The sequence below is a fragment of the Eptatretus burgeri genome, unplaced genomic scaffold, assembly GCF_056783735.1.
Source record: "Eptatretus burgeri isolate ZD-2024b unplaced genomic scaffold, Ebu_testis_v1 Ebu_testis_scaffold_3153, whole genome shotgun sequence".
NCBI lineage: Eukaryota > Metazoa > Chordata > Myxini > Myxiniformes > Myxinidae > Eptatretus > Eptatretus burgeri.
In genome coordinates, this window is record NW_028225101.1 from 603,067 (window position 1) to 621,530 (window position 18,464).

Genomic DNA, 18,464 nt, shown 5'->3' on the forward strand with positions numbered 1-18,464 from the left:
GGAGTTATGCGAATAACAAACAAACAAACAAACACACATATTCACAAATAAATAAATACACAGCGATCAAAACATAACCATCGCAACAAAGTTTGCGAAGGTAATAAGTTGTTGGGGTCCTAAAAGACCCAGGTTCTTTGTAATTTTTTTTTTTTTATTACGAAACATCATCCAATCAAAACATGATTCGTCATTTATTTGACACTTTCACAGAATGAATGAAATTTAGTGATTATTAGTTGGTGTCATAAAAGAGATCAGATGTGATGTTGGTTTTATTTATTTTATTTTTTAATGTTTGTTTACTTTATCAGTCATTGATGTGAAACTTCAGCAGATTTTGTGAAATTGAGTGATATTGAGTCGGGGTCCGAATCGACTCCAGTTGGTAAGATTTGGTTGTAAATATGTTGGTAGATGAAGGTTAAGTTAAGATAAGAAACTCAATTCTCATACTACAAATGGAAAAGGGTCGTTGGACTTTTCACACAAATAATAATTTATATTCATCCACAAATAACTATAATAAGATTAATGTTCCAATTTACATTGAACGATGAAAGTCATCAAAGATTCAGGCTGAAACGATTGGGAAAACAAACAATTTAATGGTTATCACCAGTACACCTGATCATGAGGACGAACAAAGAATAAACCCTTACAGGTGATGTGAAGAACTTCCTCTACAACAAACACAGTTATGTGATTAAAGATATCCCAAAGTTTGAGAAACAAAATAGAATTCCAGTTCAGGTTTACACTTTTAATAAAAAATATACCATCAGAGATGGGGAATCCCCCGCCATTGAATGAAAAAGGTCATACATATTCCAGATAATGAGGGAGGTGAATTGGAAACAAGACACCATTCGTGCTTCGTGCATAGCCCCCATGCTTCGTGCATAGAATACGCTTCACAGTGGAGGATGATTTCCTTCTCCTCTAAGATCCAGCTCTGTTCATTCAATCTTCTGCGAATCGTCTGGAGCCTCAACGCTGTTGGTTGTAGAACAGGCGACATCTTTTTAGCTTTTATCTTTGGTGTGGAGCTCTGTGTGAACTCGTTTGTGCTTATTCAAGGTAAACAAATGACGAAACACTTTAGAACACACAGAACACTTGTACGGTTTCTCCCCAGTGTGAACTCGTTTATGTGAATTTAAGTTTGATGATTGATTAAAATCCTTTGAACACACACAACACTTGTATGGTTTCTCCCCAGTGTGAACTAGTTTATGTGTATTCAAGTTTGATAATTGACGAAAATCCTTCGAACACACAGAACACTTGTACGGTTTTTCCCCAGTGTGAGTTCGTTTGTGTTTATTCAAGTTTGATAACTGACTAAAATTCTTCGAACACACAGAACACTCGTACGGTTTCTCCCCAGTGTGAACTCGTTTATGTGAATTCAAGTGTGATAAGTGACTAAAATTCTTCGAACACACAGAACACTTGTACGGTTTCTCCCCAGTGTGAGTTCGTTTGTGTTTATTCAAGGTTGATAACTGACGAAACACTTCAGAACACACAGAACAATTGTACGGTTTATCCCCAGTGTGAACTAGTTTATGTGAATTCAAGTGTGATAATTGACAAAAATTCTTCGAACACACAGAACACTCGTACGGGTTCTCCCCAGTGTGAGTTCGTTTGTGTTTATTCAAGGTTGAAAACTGACGAAACACTTCAGAACACACAGAACACTCGTACGGTTTCTCCCCAGTGTGAACTCGTTTGAGGTTCTTCTCCCCAGTGTGGTTGGGTTTCTCCCCTTGGTTGGGTTTCTCTCCTTCGTTGGGTTTCTCCCCAGTGTGAAATTTTCGATGTTGATGCAGATTCGATGTCTGAGGACATGTCTTGGGACACACTGAACGATTGTAGGGTTTCTCCCTCAGAGATATTCTTTGATGTTGATGTAAATTTGACTTACAATCAAACTCCTTTTTGCACACAGAACACGGGTATGGTTGCTCATTTGTTTGGATCTGCTTGGGTACCTTTAAATACCTTGTGTGGATGTCGTGAGACACGCTGTTCAATTTATCGGAGTCCTGACAAGAAGGCATTTGCTGATTTAAACAATCTTCTGTGTTGAAGAACTGGGTAGAGTCGGGAAAAGAAACCATTTTGATTTCTTTCTCTGCAAACACAAAGAACCATCAGAAGTAATGAGGTCATGATGTGTTAAGCTCAAGGAATTATGGGATACAATCAGGGTCAGAAAAATTATATATGGGGGACGTTAGACTTTCTTTTTTGAAGGAAAGATAAATCAATGTTGATATTTTTCTGTGTTTGGTGATTCCCGATGACGACCGAGATGATATGAGATCATAGTTAGAAAAGAAAACATGAAAAGAGCAATAAAAGATGACACACCGTCACCAAGCCAAACCATGTGACCGATGGCATCTTAATATGTGTGACTGTTTTGTTTCCTCAGGAAGAGGCAGTCATAAGTCTAAAGTTTTGCTTTGATTGAGCCATTTCAGCCATTTCAGAGATTTTTGAAGGTTTTTTAAAGACAAAAAAACAATATGGCTGCCGAATCACGTGACCGATGACGTCATGATTATTTTTTTGTGTGCACCATTTTATCCCCAGATGATCCCATTTTATCCCAACACCTTTTCCTCCACGTCCTGGTTCTTACTGGTCTCAGGTGTGGGCACAGACGGGTCCTTCACAGAGTAAATGTCTTCCTCCACACCCTGTGGACCTCCTATCACTCCACCACCACCGGTCACCAGTAAACGTGGCAGGGTAGCGCCCAACGGTATCAGGATCGGTGCTTGGATGGGCCAGGATGGCTCCAGGTAGGGCACGATGAGCGAGTCCGTGGGGGACTCCAACAATATCTCGGGGTCGTCACAATAATCACCACTCCTTACCACCACATCCACCGCCACCATGGGGCCAGGCTGCAGGGATGGGTCATCCCCCAAATTCAGGTCCGTTGGCGCAATATTCGACAATGCCACGACCGCAGTCTTCGGCCCTCCCATGAGTGCGGTCTTCGGCCCCTCCATGAGCGCGGTCTTCGGCCCCCCTGTCCACGTTTGGGCACTGCTGCGTGGATCGTCTGACATCTCAGCCTGGGTGTCCGCATCGCATCGCTCGGGGCCCTGACAGTCGGGATGCGTCGTGGTCACCACATCCAGCACCTCACTCGACGGTGGGAGATCAGTCACGGTCACAGTCAGGTGGCGACCCCCTCCGGGAAATGTCGCCAAGTTCGCACACTCGGTCCATGAAGGTGGTACACTCACTGAGTGGGTAGAGATCGGAACGGGTAGCAGCGCTCTTGGTGGGGACACCGAGACCGTCCATCCCGGATTTGGACCCTGGTACGACGACACGGATGGCTCCTCGCACTTCATGGAACTGGTGACGTCCGGTGACCCACACAGTCCGTTGGAGATGTGACCCAGAGCTGCGAGTGGTGTGAGTACAAGCGAATGGTCTTCATGATCACCCTCCAGTACAGAACGGTCGAGAGACGGCTCCACCCCGGGGGTTAACCTGTCGTGCATCATCACACCATTCATTGTCGACGATCCGTTCAACCCGAACTCCTTGACCACACCCGTCCTACTCAGCACGAGCTCGACCTGGTCCACACCATCATAATTCACACACCTCGGTACACGGGCTCGGAGAAGGTCCGGAGATTCTCCTAGGACGCTCCTGGAAGGTCACAAAAGGAGCAGGACCGGCAACATGGGGCTGCCCCGAGCACCCGCTCCGGCAACTCAAAGCCTCAGGCCTGGTCCCGATTTTCCCTCTGAGAACGATCAAATGGTCTCCAAAAGGACGCGTTCCGTCCCTCAACCACCGCAGCGGAAGATTCGTTGTGTTTAAGTAGTGGGGGCCGGGGGGGGGAGAGAGAGCAGGATATCTCGAACCGCGAAAATCCGACGTGAAGCGAACAAAGTCAACGTGTGACGAATCGGCTTTGACGAACTCAACGTTTCTTCAGGAATCAGCGGATTTTTTCGAGCTCGGAAATGACGTCACGCTGCGTCACCCAATCGCTTCACCTCTTGATTCTCTCCCGTGGAACCGAGTGGTGAAAACAACACGTTTGTGTCTCCGGATTTGACTCCGGAAAACAAACACCACTCGGTGGTTCATGGTTAATTACACACCTCCACCAGGATGAACAGGTTACCTTTTGTGTCCCAATGGCCAATGACAGGCCGGACTTACATCCAGACCTGATCAAACCAAAATTTAATCACCGACCAACTCATCCACAACTATTTGAGATATCGTCGTCTCCATCGTTTTTGTCCCCATATCTCTCAATGGTGAAGAAACATTAAAAAAAATTAAACATTGTCGTGTCCGGATCCGGATCTTCACCAAAATCCAATCGATTCGTCCTCGTCACACACACCAAACCTACACACCAGGTTTCCATCACGTTTGGAGATTTCCTGATCACAGACAAGTATGAGGAGGTCGAACATTACTTGGACACGTGTTACCGAGTCACGTGGTGTGTTCTCCACTTCAAGAGAACGAGAGAACCATGAAATGAGATGGAGTGTGTTCATTACACTCACAGATACTTGTTCACCACACCACGTGATATTCCCGTTTCGGCTTAACCCGCACAACCTGGTGTGTCACTACAAGTTTACTGAGCTGTTGCAGTTTCAACACCTTAACCACGTACAGGGGACAGTGATGTCACCCGAATGGTACATCGACCTGTAAAGCATCGGATAACAGAAACATCCATTCATTGATGTCCATGGAATAGCCAGTGTGACTTCACAATATAACGGCACCTGTGACATGAAGTCATTGGATACAATAACGATGTTTGAGACTGTTTATCAGGACGTGCAACATTAAGAACATGTGGACGCAGGAGGAGGCCATTTGGCCCATCATGCCTGTGCTTTATCCACACAACATTAATTTAATTAACATTTTATTCATCATTTTAGACAATGATCAAATATTTACTATTTACTTCGTTTAAGTAGAGGACTGCGATCACAGATCACTGATGGTTCCTGGTTTTTCCAACTCATAATATTAGTCAATTGTGAGCTCTTGAACTTCTGCCTCAAAATTAAAATAAATTTAAATTAATTAATTTTTCCAAAAAGTGGAACACCACGTGTGCCAAGATTAAAATAATGGAAAAATGAAATAATTTTGACAACAATGGAAAAATTACATTATAAAACATTAAAATAAAGAGAAAACTGAAAAAACAATTTGTAATGCACAATTAAATAATCAAAAAATTAATAACTGAAGAAAGTAAATAGTTGCAATTTAAATAATGGAAGGTTGTTTCGAGTCGGTTCGATTGCCATTTTACAGAGACCTGTGAGAGTAAATAATTTGTTCCAGGTGATGCTGAGGAGGCAACGTATGTAATTTATCGACAGGGCAGACAGAGTATTTAGTTTGTGTCAACACATTTGTTTGTGGGCAGGGTTTGGTGAGGACTTCCCAGAAAAAAAGGCAAAAAAAAGTTGAAAATAAGTTGTTGGGGTCTGAAAAGACCCAGGTTCTTTATAATTTTTATTTTTGTTTTTTATCACGAAAACATCATCCAATCAAAACATGTTTCGTCATTGATTTGACACTTTCGCAGAATGAATGAAATTTAGTGATTCTCAGTTGGTGTCATAAAAGAGATCAGATGTGATGTTGGTTTTATTTATTTTATTTTTTAATGTTTGTTTACTTTATCACTAAAAGGTTTCGTCATTGATGTGAAATTTCAGCAGATTTAGTGAAATTGAGTGATATTGAGTTGCGGTCCAAATTGACCCCAGTTGGTAAGATTTGGTTGTAAATATTGTTACGGAAATAGCCCGTTTTGGACTACTAAGTAAAGGATCAGCTCAGATCCCCCATTAAATACATGTTTCGCTTGGTTGTGTGGTAAAATGGGCGTTACATGTGTGTCGGGAGTGTAAGAGGCTCTATTATTGTTTGTGGTGGTGGTGGAACGAGAGCACCCTCTTCTTCTGCCCCATCCCGGACGAGGCCCCGTCCAGTCGGCTGAGAGGGTGTGGCCAAAAGGAGGAAGTGAAGCTTCGGGGAGGAGTTTGTCGGCTTCGTAAAGGGGGTGGAGCCAGTGGCTCGCAGCGAGCGAACGAAGACCTCGTGAAAAGGTTCAGTTTGGCAGAAGTACAAAACTGCAGTCAGCTTCGCTAAGAGAGGCGTGCTCGTATTTTCGAAGCGAGCGGACGTAAGAGAGGCGCCCTGCACGTCGAGTCTGCCTTTTTGTGGCAGTGGGAGAGGCAGCATGCACGTGGAGTCGACGATCGACTCTTATGAGGAGGTGATTCTTCCGTGAGAGAGACGGCAGCTGGCTTTGAGAGGCGAGCGTGGAAAAGGAAAGAAAAGGTGTTTCTCCAGAGAAAGAAACTGAGAGGACGGAGTTGAGAAGTCAGGCTTCGAGGCGGGAAGGCAAGAGAGGAAACGACGGAGCCTCTGACAGTCTCTGCTCACACCAACGGCTCGACACGTTTGCCGATCCGCTTGTCAGAGCCCGGCACCTCGATTTCGGCCTTGACTGGTGCACAGGCCAGGCCTGGATTTGTATGCTGGACCTTGAGAGAAATCAGCTGAGGCCCATCGTCGACCTTACACGGGGTACGAGCGCGGAGACCACGTGCAGTGCGGAAAGGAAAGAGTTCGGCGCTGCCATCTTGCCACGCGGCGCGTACGAGCTGGGGCTCGAATCCGTGGACATCCGCCTGTTGCGAGCGACATTCGTACTTTTGACACTGTCCTCTCATCCATGAAGCATCACCAAGAACTCTGTTTTGTCTTGCATGTATGCTGTCTGTCTTTGTCTGCACGTGTTGTATAAGGCATATCAAGGTAGGGACCCCCTCGAAACCTGTAGTCCGTAGTTCCCTCGTTAAGAACGGGTTAAAGATTGTTAATAAAAGCATTGTCATGAATGTTTTGCTTGTGTCGTGTTCCCCGATGTTCCCCAATAAATCTGGTTGGTTCGTATGAAGTTGCCGCTATGGATTAATTCGTGTCGCATCGAGGAACGATCCGTTCGATTGGCATATAAAACCAAAATGGTTTCAGACTGGCAGAAAACGCTCGGCATCTGACACAACCAGTCTGTAACCAGGGTTCTATTTCCCCAACTGGTATGCAGAGATACTTCTATTTCCCCAACTGGTATGCACTCACAGATACTTGTTCACCACACCACGTGGTATTCCTGTTTCGGCTGTACCAGCACAACCTGGTATGTCACCACAAGTTTACCGAGCTGTTACAGTGTCAACAACACCTTAACCATGTGTAGAGGACAGTGATGTCACCCGGATGGGACATCGACCTGTAAACCATCGGGTAACAGAAACATCCATTAAATGATGTCCATGGAATAGCCAGTGCTGCAATGTGACGTCACAATGTAACGGCACCTGTGACATGAAGTCATTGGATACAGTAACGATGTTTGGGACATTGTTTATCAGGACGTGTCACATTAAGAACATGTGGACGCAGGAGGAGGCCATTTGGCCCATCATGCCTGTGCTTTATCCACACAACATTAATTTAATTAACATTTTATTCTTCGTTTTAGAAACTGATCAAACATTAACTACTTACTTAGTTTAACAAGAGGGCTGCGATCAGAGATCACTGTTGGTCTCTCCCAGTTTTACCTTACTTAAACCGTTAAAACGGTCCCAGTTTTACCAACTCGTAATATTAGTCAATTGGGAGCTCTTGAACTTCTCCCTCAAAATTAAAATAAACTTTAATGTATTTATTTTTCCAAAAAGTGGGACACCACACATGCCAAGATTAAAAAAATGGAAAAATGAAATAATTTTTACAACAATGGAAAAATTAAATCATGAAAAATTAAAATAAAGAGAAAATTGAAAAAAAAAATATATATACAATTAAATTATCCAGAAACTCGATAATTGAAGAAAGTAAATAATTGAAAATTAAATCATGGAAGGTGAGATGTGTTTCGCGTTGGTGAGATTGCCACGTAACAGAAACCTGTGAGAATAAGTAATTTGTGCCAGGGGATGCTGAGGAGGCAGCGTATGTAATTTATGGACAGGGTTGACAGTATTTTGTATGTGTAAACACTTTTGTTTGTGGGCGGGGATTGGTAAGGACGTCCCGTGAAAAAGGCACAAAAATAAGTTGTTGGGGTGCTTAAAGACCCAGGTTGTTTATTATTATTATTATTATTATTATTATTATTATTATTATTATTATTATTTTATCATTAAAACATCATCCAATCAAATCATGTTTCGTCATTGATTTGAAACTTCAGCAGAATGAATGAAATTTAGTGATTCTCTGTTGGTGTCAAAAAGAGATCAGATGTGTGGTGAGTTTTCGTTGTTATATTTTTTAATGTTTGTTTACTTTATCACTAAAAGGTTGAGTCATTGATGTGAAACTTCAGCAGATTTAGTGAAATTGAGTGATATTGAGGTCGGGTCTGAATCGACCCCAGTTGGTAAGATTTGGTTGTAAATATGTTGGGAGATGAGGGTTAAGTAAAGATAAGAAAATGAATTCTCATCTTACAAATTGAAAAGGGTAGTTCGACTTTAGATACAAATAATAAGTTATATTCATCCATAAATAACTTTGATCAGATTAAAGAACCATTTTTCATTAAAGGAGGAAAGTAATCAAAGATTCAGGCTGAAACGATTTGGAAAAACAAACAATTTAATGGTTACCACCTGTGCACCTGATCATAAGGACGTACAAAGAATAAACCCTTACAGGTGATGTGAAGAACTTCCCACAAAGAGGAACAACAAACAAAGTTATGGGATTAAAGATATCCCAAAATTTGAGAAACAAAATGGAATTCCAGTTCATATTTTCCCTTATAATAAATAAAAATGGATCGTGTGTGTGTGTGTGTGTGTGTGTGTGTGTGTGTGTGTGTGTGTGTGTGTGTGTGTGTGTGTGTGTGTGTGTGTGTGTGTGTGTGTGTGTGTGTGTGTGTGTGTATACACCAACATTTTGGTAAAGGGCAATGGTTTATGGAGCAAGTTGTGAAGTTTTGTTGTTCTCAGTTTCGTTCCGAGGGTTTTTAAAAGATCTTCACTGAACCCCAGACAGCGTCCAACTGTCGTTCATTTGCAGTCGTATTCATTCCCAGGGATGGTTTTGAAGATCTCAGTGAGGGGTTTTCTTTATCACTCCTGTAGCTCCGACTGTCACTGGAACCATTTCAGTTTTCTACAGTTTCCAAGTCCTCTTGACCTCATTTTTCAGTTCCTGGTATTTGGTAATTTTCGTTATTTCTGTATCATTTAGTCCAAAGTCGTTGGGAACTGAAACCTCAATCAACAATGCCGACTTTTCTTTTTCGTGTTTGAGCACCGTGTCCGGACGCAATGCTTTGTTTGCAATGTCACCACTTGATGGGATCATCTTGTCACACATGAGCATTACGTGTTCATTTTCGAGCATCGGCTCTGGTTTGTGTTTCCACGATTGTACTGGGACCCTGATGTTGAAGTGTTTACAGATGTGCCAGTGGATTACTCCAGACGCTGTCATGTCTTTCTGTGTACAACTGTTCTGACATGAGTTTTTTACACTCCGAAAGGAGGTGACATATACTTTCTGTTTATACCCCACAAAACCTCCATTTTTATTCAATTGGCCCAATCCCGCCATTTTCTTAAAAGCATTAGAGTAATGTCCTTGGTCTTGAGTATTTGTGATGACTCGTTCTCAATCGCAATTGATTTGACCTCTTCTTCGCCATTCAAATGAGCCTTCGTTGTCGATCCCTGTCCTCTCAAGCTCTTTTTTGAATCTTCCTGCTCCTTTGTCATTCTCCCACTTGTGGGAGTATATCTGTTGATATTTATTTTTGTAGTTTTCCTTTTTTTACTTTGCAATCACTGGTGCTGTGTTTGTTTCTGTTTCGTTTTCCTGTGTAGTATGTGTAAGTTTCACTTGTTCTCCTTTACCAATAGTCCCCCATGCTTCATGCGTGGAATACGCTTTGCAGTGGATGATGTCCTTCTCCTCTAAGATCCAGCTCTGTTTGTTTAATCCTCTGCGATTTGTCTGGAGCCTCGTCACTGTTGTTTGGAGAACAGGCGACACTTTTTGGCTTTTATTTTTGGTGTGGTGCTCTGTGTGAGTTCGTTTGTGTTTATTCAAGGAAAACGAATGACGAAACACTTCAGAACACACAGAACACTTGTACGGTTTCTCCCCAGTGTGAGTTCGTTTGTGTTTATTCAAGTTTGATAATTGACTAAAATCCTTCGAACACACAGAACACTTGTGCGGTTTTTCCCCAGTGTGAACTCGTTTGTGTTTATTCAAGTTTGATAATTGACTAAAATCCTTCGAACACACAGAACACTTGTACGGTTTCTCCCCATTGTGAGTTCGTCCGTGTCTATTCAAGTTTGATAATTGACTAAAATCCTTCGAACACGCAGAACACTTGTACGGTTTCTCCCCAGTGTGAACTCGTTTGTGCTTATTCAAGGTATACAAATGACGGAACACTTTAGAACACACAGAACACTCGTACAGTTTCTCCCCAGTGTGTTTATTCTCCCCTTGGTTGGGTTTCTCCCCAGTGTGGTTGGGTTTCTCTCCAGTGTGTTCTTTCTCCCCTTGGTTGGGTTTCTCCCCTTGGTTGTGTTTCTCCCTTTGGTTGGATTTCTCCCCAGTGTGAATTTTTCGATGTTGATATGGATTCGATATCTGAGTGCATGTCTTGGGATACACTGAGCGATTGTAGGGTTTCTCCCCCAGAGGTATTCTTTGATGTTGTTGTAAATTTGATTCACAATCAAACTCCTTGGTCCACGCAGAACATGGGTATGGTTGTTCATTTATTTGGATCTGCTTGGGTACCTTTAAATCCCTTGTGTGGATGTCGTGAGACACGCTGTTCAATTTATCAGAGTCCTCACAAGAAGACATCTGCTGATTTAAACAATCTTCTGTGTTGAAGAACTGGGTGGAGTCAGGAAAGGAAACCATTTTCATTTCTTTCTCTGCAAAGACAAAGAACCATCAGAACTAATTATGTCATGATGTGTTTTGCTCAAAGAATTATGGGATACAATCAGGGTCAGATAAATTTTACATGGGGGACGTTAGACTTTCTTTTTTGAAGGAAAGATAAATCAATGTTGATATTTTCCGTGTTTGGTGATTCCCAATGACTGGCGAGATGATATGGGCAATACCAGCGTTACTCACGTCACATTTACTCCATGAGTCAACACTCTACAGCATAAAGTTGTTTTCTTATTCTGTAAATGGATAAAACTTTCTCACTTCTACATTGTGACAACCTCTGACCATTATCCAAGAATAGAAGTGAAAACCCAGAAAGAATCCCCAGTGGTTATGCCGGCAACCTAAATTTCTTTTAAGCGTTACTCACGTTACGCAAAAGTAACATGGCATTTTTTCACCCAGCTTCGGTTAAATTGTTGCGAATCTGGAAGCCATGAGCACACAACATACAGGTCCTTCAGATCAATTATATCTGTAAGTACATGTTGCCAGACAGGGTCCCGACCGTTGTCTAATGGGTAATTAAATGTTCCTGCGCGGTGGAGTTATTTTAATAATCAGGTTTTCTTCACGTTTATTTCTACCCCACCGACATCAACGCCGACGACACCGCATCACCCTCACCTTCACTTCGCTTCCTTCACCTCGCTCTGGCCGAAGTCAGGGGTGGGCGGAACCCCTGCAGAAACATGTTGCTCAACTTCCTGTGTGAGGGGCGGTCCTTTGGAAGAAGGTGGAGTTCAGGGAGGAGCCACGCGGCGGCCCTCGACCAATCGGCGTGCAACGGGTGGGGTGACCGCCACTCAGCCAATCCGGGCCCGTGACAGGAGGAAAGGGCTCCGCGTGACGTCACCACACCCCCCCCCCCAGGCCAATCAAGGAGCTTCCCGCCCGTTTTGGCCAGTGAGAGAGACGAAGACCGACTTTGCACACCAAAACCAGCCAGTGAGAGAGGGAGGGTCGCGAGGAGGCCCACCCTCTCCTTCCGAAACGGGGGGTATAATTATAGGCGTGGTCTGCGCGTTCGGGCGAGTTGGTTCTGGGTCTGGCGTGGTGTGCGCGTTGTTCTCCTGTCGTTCTCCGCTGGTTCTCGAAAGTGTCTGCGCACGGAGGGTCTTCTCCCGACAGCCTTCGCCTGCCGACTTCGCTCGCTTGCGTCGTCCGGATCGTGCTGGTGGTCCAGTTCGGCCCCGAGGACCTGGTCCTTGAAGAGCGCACGCGGCGGGCAGGTCCAAGATAGGTTTCAATAAAGACCAGCTGGTCCGACCATTTTTGGGTGTGTGCGTATGTGTGTTTGTGGCGCCAGTCAGTAAGTAGTGAATTGTATAAGTGCTTTCTCGCTGGAAATCATTGCCTTGCTTTATTCGGTTTAATTCTGCTCTTTCGTGCTTCCCTAATTACCCCCATTATTGTTGTATAAATAAACCCCGATTGTGAAATGTTTCAGTTCTTTCACGTCCCTTCTTCCATTGACTGAGCGTGTCGCGTGCTGGGGAAAAATTAGCAAGGCCGTTGTGCCGCCAAAAGGGGACATCTGGAGCGACGGTTCTCGGCGATGAAACCACTCGGAATCGCACACGGAACGAGCGCGCTAAGCGGCTCGTTTCCGTACGAGTTCCGTCGAGGGTGTGAAGATTCGGTAGATCGCCACTTGGTCTCGAGGTATTTTGAGATTTAGCGAATAACCCTGTACCACGTGGTGGAAATATTGACGCTTCACTCTCTAAAACAAAGGACCCGTTGACTCCGATCTTATCCGGGGCGACGATCTGAATTCCAGGAAATCGGTTGAGCCAACTTGCGGCCCCAATCTAGCGGTTTTGATCTTTGACTTTTTGATCGAATTATTAATTTATCTTCTCCATGTTCTCATAACAAAGCCTTGCTGAAAATGTGATTATAAAAGCTCAAAAAAAAGGTATGACGAGGACAGACAGACAGACAGTGATTGTAAAAGTCCGTCTCTCACACTGACGTGAACGAGCAATCGTAGATTGCACACCCTCAGCAGGACACACTCACCAGGACACCCTCTCACCAGCACATCCTCACCAGGACACCCTCGCCAGCACACCCCCACCAGGACACCCTCACCAGCACACACTCTCACCAGCACATCCTCACCAGGACACCCCCACCAGAACACCCCCACCAGGACACCCCCACCAGGACACCCTCACCAGCACACACTCTCACCAGCACATCCTCACCAGGACAGCCTCAGCAGGACACCCTCAGCAGCACACCTCCACAAGGACACCCCCACCAGAACACCCCCACCAGGACACCCTCAGCAGGACATCCTCAGCAGCACACCCTCACCAGGACACACTCAGCAGCACACCCCCACTAGGACACCCCCACCAGAACACCCTCACCAGGACACCCTCAGCAGGATACCCTCAGCAGCACACCCCCACCAGGACACCCCCACCAGGACACCCACACCAGCACACCCCCACCAGGACACCCTCACCAGGGCTCCCTCACCAGAACCCTCACCAGGACATCCTCACCAGCATACCTTCACCAGGACACCCTCACCAGTATACCCCCACCAGGACACCCTCACCAGCACACACTCACCAGGACACCCTCACCAGCACACCCTCACCAGGACTTGTATTGTTTTGTGTGTTTTGTGTGGAGAATAAATGGAAGGATGAAGAAAATGAAAGGATATTCATTGTAAATGAAAGGTCTCAATGGTCTTGATGTGAAGGTGTAAAGGTCAAAGGTGTGAAATGTCATAAACTGTTCGAGGACTCCAAGGTTTAAGAGATCCAGTGTCAGGGGCATATGGGGTCGAAAGCATCTCAGCATTTGTTGGATTATAAAGGGGTCTTAAGGGTCTCAGGGGTGTTGATATGTCTTCTTCTTCTTGAGTGTGGCAGCTTGGCTGCCGGGTAGCTCTCGTCTTGTTAGGCCATGATTATTCCGCTGATGCTGTGCCCCGACACCAGAGCACTGATACTCATTTCATCGACCTCAGGAAGATGACAAGCTGAGTCAACCCCACCTGGTGTTAATTCAACGAGCCTCAAACCCAAGACCCGAACATCCCAAACCAAGCACTCTCACCACCAAGCAAAGACCAGACTTTTGAGATATCTTCGGGTCTAAAACGGTCTCAGGGGTCTGAAAGGGTCTTTGGGTTCTGAAGGTTTTTCGGGGTATGAGGAGTCTTTGCGGTCTTCAGGGTGTTTTTATTATCCCGACCCCCGGAGGCAGGGAGCGGGATATTGTAATCGTCCGGTTTGTTTGTCTGTCTGTCTGTTAGCAACTTCACGGCAAAACGGCTTCAGCAAACACTATCAAATTTAATCCACAGGTGAGCAATGAACCTTGGAGGACCCCATTAACTTTGGGGTACAATTGGATCAAAGGTCAAGGTCAAGAAAAGATCAAAATCGTTTTTCGCTCATAACTTCCTCAAAAATGATCCGATTTACTTCAAACTAAGCTTATAGTGAACCTTACCCTATTTGTCACTTATAATCCTACCCATTCCTATAGTGAAAAATGCATTTTTGTGAAGATCGGTCGGGTCCGAAGACTTCATGCCTAAAATGGGCGGGATTTGTTGTGCCTGGTTATTTATTTTTTCGTATCCGGTGTTTTTACTCTTCGGTAGTTTTAAAGCCGAGATCATTTTGTCCACGTTTGAATGTGCGGACACTTGTTTTGCCGTTCCATCCCTGCTGATGGAGTTCTACGACACTCCATGATGTGGTGCTTTGTGTGCATCCTTGTTTATGACATCTCACCTCTGTGTTCCTTTTCCTTTTCTTTCCCCACAATGGTCATGCTGTCCATCGACATGACCCGGGGATACTCGTGCCGGCTCGAACAGGACAACACCTTTTCCTCCACGTCCTGCTTCTTGCTGGTCTCAGGTGTGGGCACAGACGGGTCCTTCAATGAGTGAATGTCTTCCTCCACACCCTGTGGACCTCCTACCACTCCACCTCCAACGGTCACCAGCACACGTGGCAGGGTAGCGCCCAACGGTATCGGGAGCGGCGGCTGGACGGGCCAGGACGGCTCCAGGTCGGACACGATGCGCGAGTCCGTCAGGGAATCCAACAATATCCCGGGCTCGTCACAATCCTCACCACTCCTCCCTACCACATCCAACGCTATCACGGGGCCAGGCTGCAGGGATGGGTCGTCCCCCAAATGCAGGTCTGTCGGCGCAATATTCGACAATGTCACGAACACGGTCTTCGGCCCCCCCATGAGCGCGGTCTTCGACCCACCCGTCCATCTTTGGATACCGCTGTGTGGATCGTCTGACATCTCAGCCGGGGTGTCCGCATCGCATCGCTCGGGGCCCTGACCGTCGGGATACGTCGCGGTCACCACATCCAGCACCGCACTCGACGGTGGGAGATCAGTCACGGTCGCAGCCAGGTAGCGACCACCTCCGGGGCACGTCGCCAAGATCGCACACTCGGTCCATGAGGGTGGTGCACTCACTGAGTGGGTGGAGATCGGAACGGGTAGCAGCGCTCTTGGTGGGGGTACCGAGACCGTCCATCCCGGATTTGGACCCTGGTACGACGACACGGACGGCTCCTCGTACTTCACGAAACTGGTGACGTCCGGTGACCCACACAGTCCGTTGGAGATGTGACCCAGAGCTGCGAGTGGTGTGAGTCCGAGCGAATGGTCTTCATGATCACCCTCAATTACAGAACGGTCGAGAGACGGTTCCACCCCGGGGTTTAACCTGCCGTTCATCATCACACCATTCATTGTCGACGATCCGTTCAACCCGAACTACTTGACCTGGTCCACACCATCATCATTCACACACCTCGGTACACGGGCTCGGAGAAGGTCCAGAGATTCGCCCTGGACGCTCCTGGAAGGTCACAAAAGGAGCAGGACCGGCAATATGGGGCCGCCCCGAGCACCCGCTCCGGCAACTCAAAGCCTCGGGCCTGGTCACGATTTCCCTCTGACGAACGATCAAATGGTCTCCAAAAGGACGCGTACCGTCCCTCAACCACCGCAGCGGAAGATTCGTTGTGATGAAGTGGGGGGGCCGGGGGGGAGAGCAGGATATCTCAAACCGCGAAAACCTGACGTGAAACGAACAAAGTCAACGAACCGGGTGACGAATCGTCTTTGACGAACTCAACGTTTCTTCAGAAATCAGCGGATTTTTTTGACATCGGTAATGACGTCACGCTGCGTCACCCAATCGCTTCACCTCTTGATCCTCTCCCGTGGAACCGAGTGGTGAAAACAACACGTTTGTCTCTCCACAGAGTGACCTGGGATATAAAACACCACTCGGTGGTTCATGGTGGTTCATCAAATCGATTCGTCCTCGTCACACACCCAACCTTCACACCAGGTTTCGTCCGAATCCGTCCATCACGTTTTATTTTTATTTTTTTAGTTTTATATTAACACGGCACGAGTGGAAAACACGATATTCGTAATTTTTTTTTTATACTCAGGAATGATTGAGGCAGTTGTCAGTTGTGTACTGTACTGAAATGGGAGATGCTTAGTAGGCAGACACGAAGCGGAGGAACAGTCGAGCCGGGCTGTGTTGCACGAGTGCGAGCGAGGGCGTACTGTGCCCGCGGATCCCCTTTATTCCGTACGCGGTACACTCACGAGCCGGCCGACTCCAGCATTACTACGACGCCTCAGACGGCGCGCACACCTCATATCCCTTGCCGACCCCCACGGCCACTCCTCCCATAATCACGCCCACCATGCAACATCACCATGCCCTTCCCCATAGGCCCGCAGACTCCACCACACTCCTCCCCCCTAAAACTATGATTATTAACTGATTATCATTATAAGAAGCATGCAGAACACGAAGGACTTCGTATAATAATCATGGAAATAAAATGAAAACAGCAAAGTATAATAGCACACCACATCATATTACGTGTCGATGCGAGCGAGTGGAGCAGCAAAGGTCAGGTCTGACCGCGTTACCGATATGAAGCAGCAAAATGAGAAGCACAGCAGCATTATGCAGCAAAAACGTCCCCAGGCGGCCCATGCTGACATGACCCTGGCCAAGGTCGTAACGACCTCTCGAGCCAACCTCCTCCGGCCCCATCAAACGCCTCCGGCCCCCTCCCCCCAGGCAGACCCGACGAAGATAAACATCCCGAGGCCGGCAGCCCGCTATCTGGAAGTCGTGGCGCCAGCCTTAGACCTTGGCCGGGGGCACTGAACAGCGCCGCTGGCTGCATGCATTTAATGCGCCAAAACAACTCACGCACCACAATCAGTCGAGACGCCAACGCCCGTCCCAACGGCCTTGAGCGAACACAGCGAGTTGCGCTCGCAATCAGAGGTGGGGGTAACGCCGACCAGGGCACCAGACTTGGTTCCGAGTCGATCTCCGAGACCCACACGGTCGCTAGACGGGAGCAACTCCACTTAAACCACACTGCAATCATAGGCTCGTTATAAATCATTACGAATAATATTCGAAGCATCGCAAATTCATTTTTCCGTACAGCGCGCTTTTTTGATAAAATCCCAGCACATAACAAAGCAATTACCTGCGGCCCGGGACAGTGGACGGCCAACTCAACCTTTTTATTCGCCACCACCGCCCCTGAAGCCCCTACATCACATTGATCATAATCCAACTCCCATTCACTGATCTCCGCCACATCCACTTTCACATGAGAACTGCTGGCATTTATTTCAACAACATTAAACTGCATCACTAGAGCAAGGAAAAGCACATATGCCATGAACAATAACCCACAACCCACATCACGAGTCCGCTTCTTGGTTGTCGACTCGACGTTGTGACTCGCGACTCCCTCTAACGCCACGGGCCCACCGCCACCTGTCGAAGCTGCCTGAACCACACCGATGCGCATTGCCTCACGAACCCTGCCACAGCGCGGGAACTCATCGCGAACGAAGCGCGGGAACTCATCGCGAGAGCTGATATGGCTCTCGCCGCTCCTGGAGCGCACATCATCGCCGCAGGCAGCAACGAACGGTGGCTCCCGCTGCATCGACGCGGCCCCCGCCGCCAGAGCCTCGCCCTCGGTACTCGACGAAGGTCTCGAAGAGAGCACTGGCACATCTGGAGGCACGAACCGGAACCCGTTCCGACCCAAAAGGGTCCGGCTCGCCGAGCCCGGCTCCTGCTCCGGCTCGCCGGCATCATCATGCCCCGGCTGCAGGCTGATCTCCAGGTCACTGGGGTCCTGCTGCGGTGCCCCTTCGCTCCCGGTGCGATCGTGCTGCGGTGCCCCTTCGCTCCCGGTGCGACCGTGCTGCGGTGCGCGCTCTCGTCCCGCACCGCTAGGCGCGCGAGTGAGTGTGAGTGTCTGCTCGACAGATGAAGCAATCGCGACCGCCGAGTCGAATGGGATGTCGGTCAACCGTAGGATGGCTGC

General features: G+C 46.9%; 1 protein-coding gene across 1 annotated transcript in view; it reads right to left on the reverse strand.

Annotated features, from left to right (window-relative positions):
• Positions 1-16,410, reverse strand: part of LOC147006817 (uncharacterized) — a 32,885-nt gene extending 16,475 nt beyond the window's left edge. Inside the window, exons 1-4 of the mRNA XM_085867780.1 lie at positions 14,829-16,410; positions 9,903-11,033; positions 2,657-3,697; positions 1,031-2,143 (exon numbers count right to left, since the gene is read on the reverse strand). Coding sequence (XP_085723906.1) covers positions 1,031-2,143; positions 2,657-3,697; positions 9,903-11,033; positions 14,829-15,819 — 4,276 coding nt within the window. The 5' untranslated portion in view covers positions 15,820-16,410. The remainder of the gene's footprint in view (positions 1-1,030; positions 2,144-2,656; positions 3,698-9,902; positions 11,034-14,828) is intronic.
• Between the last annotated feature and the right edge of the window lie 2,054 nt (positions 16,411-18,464).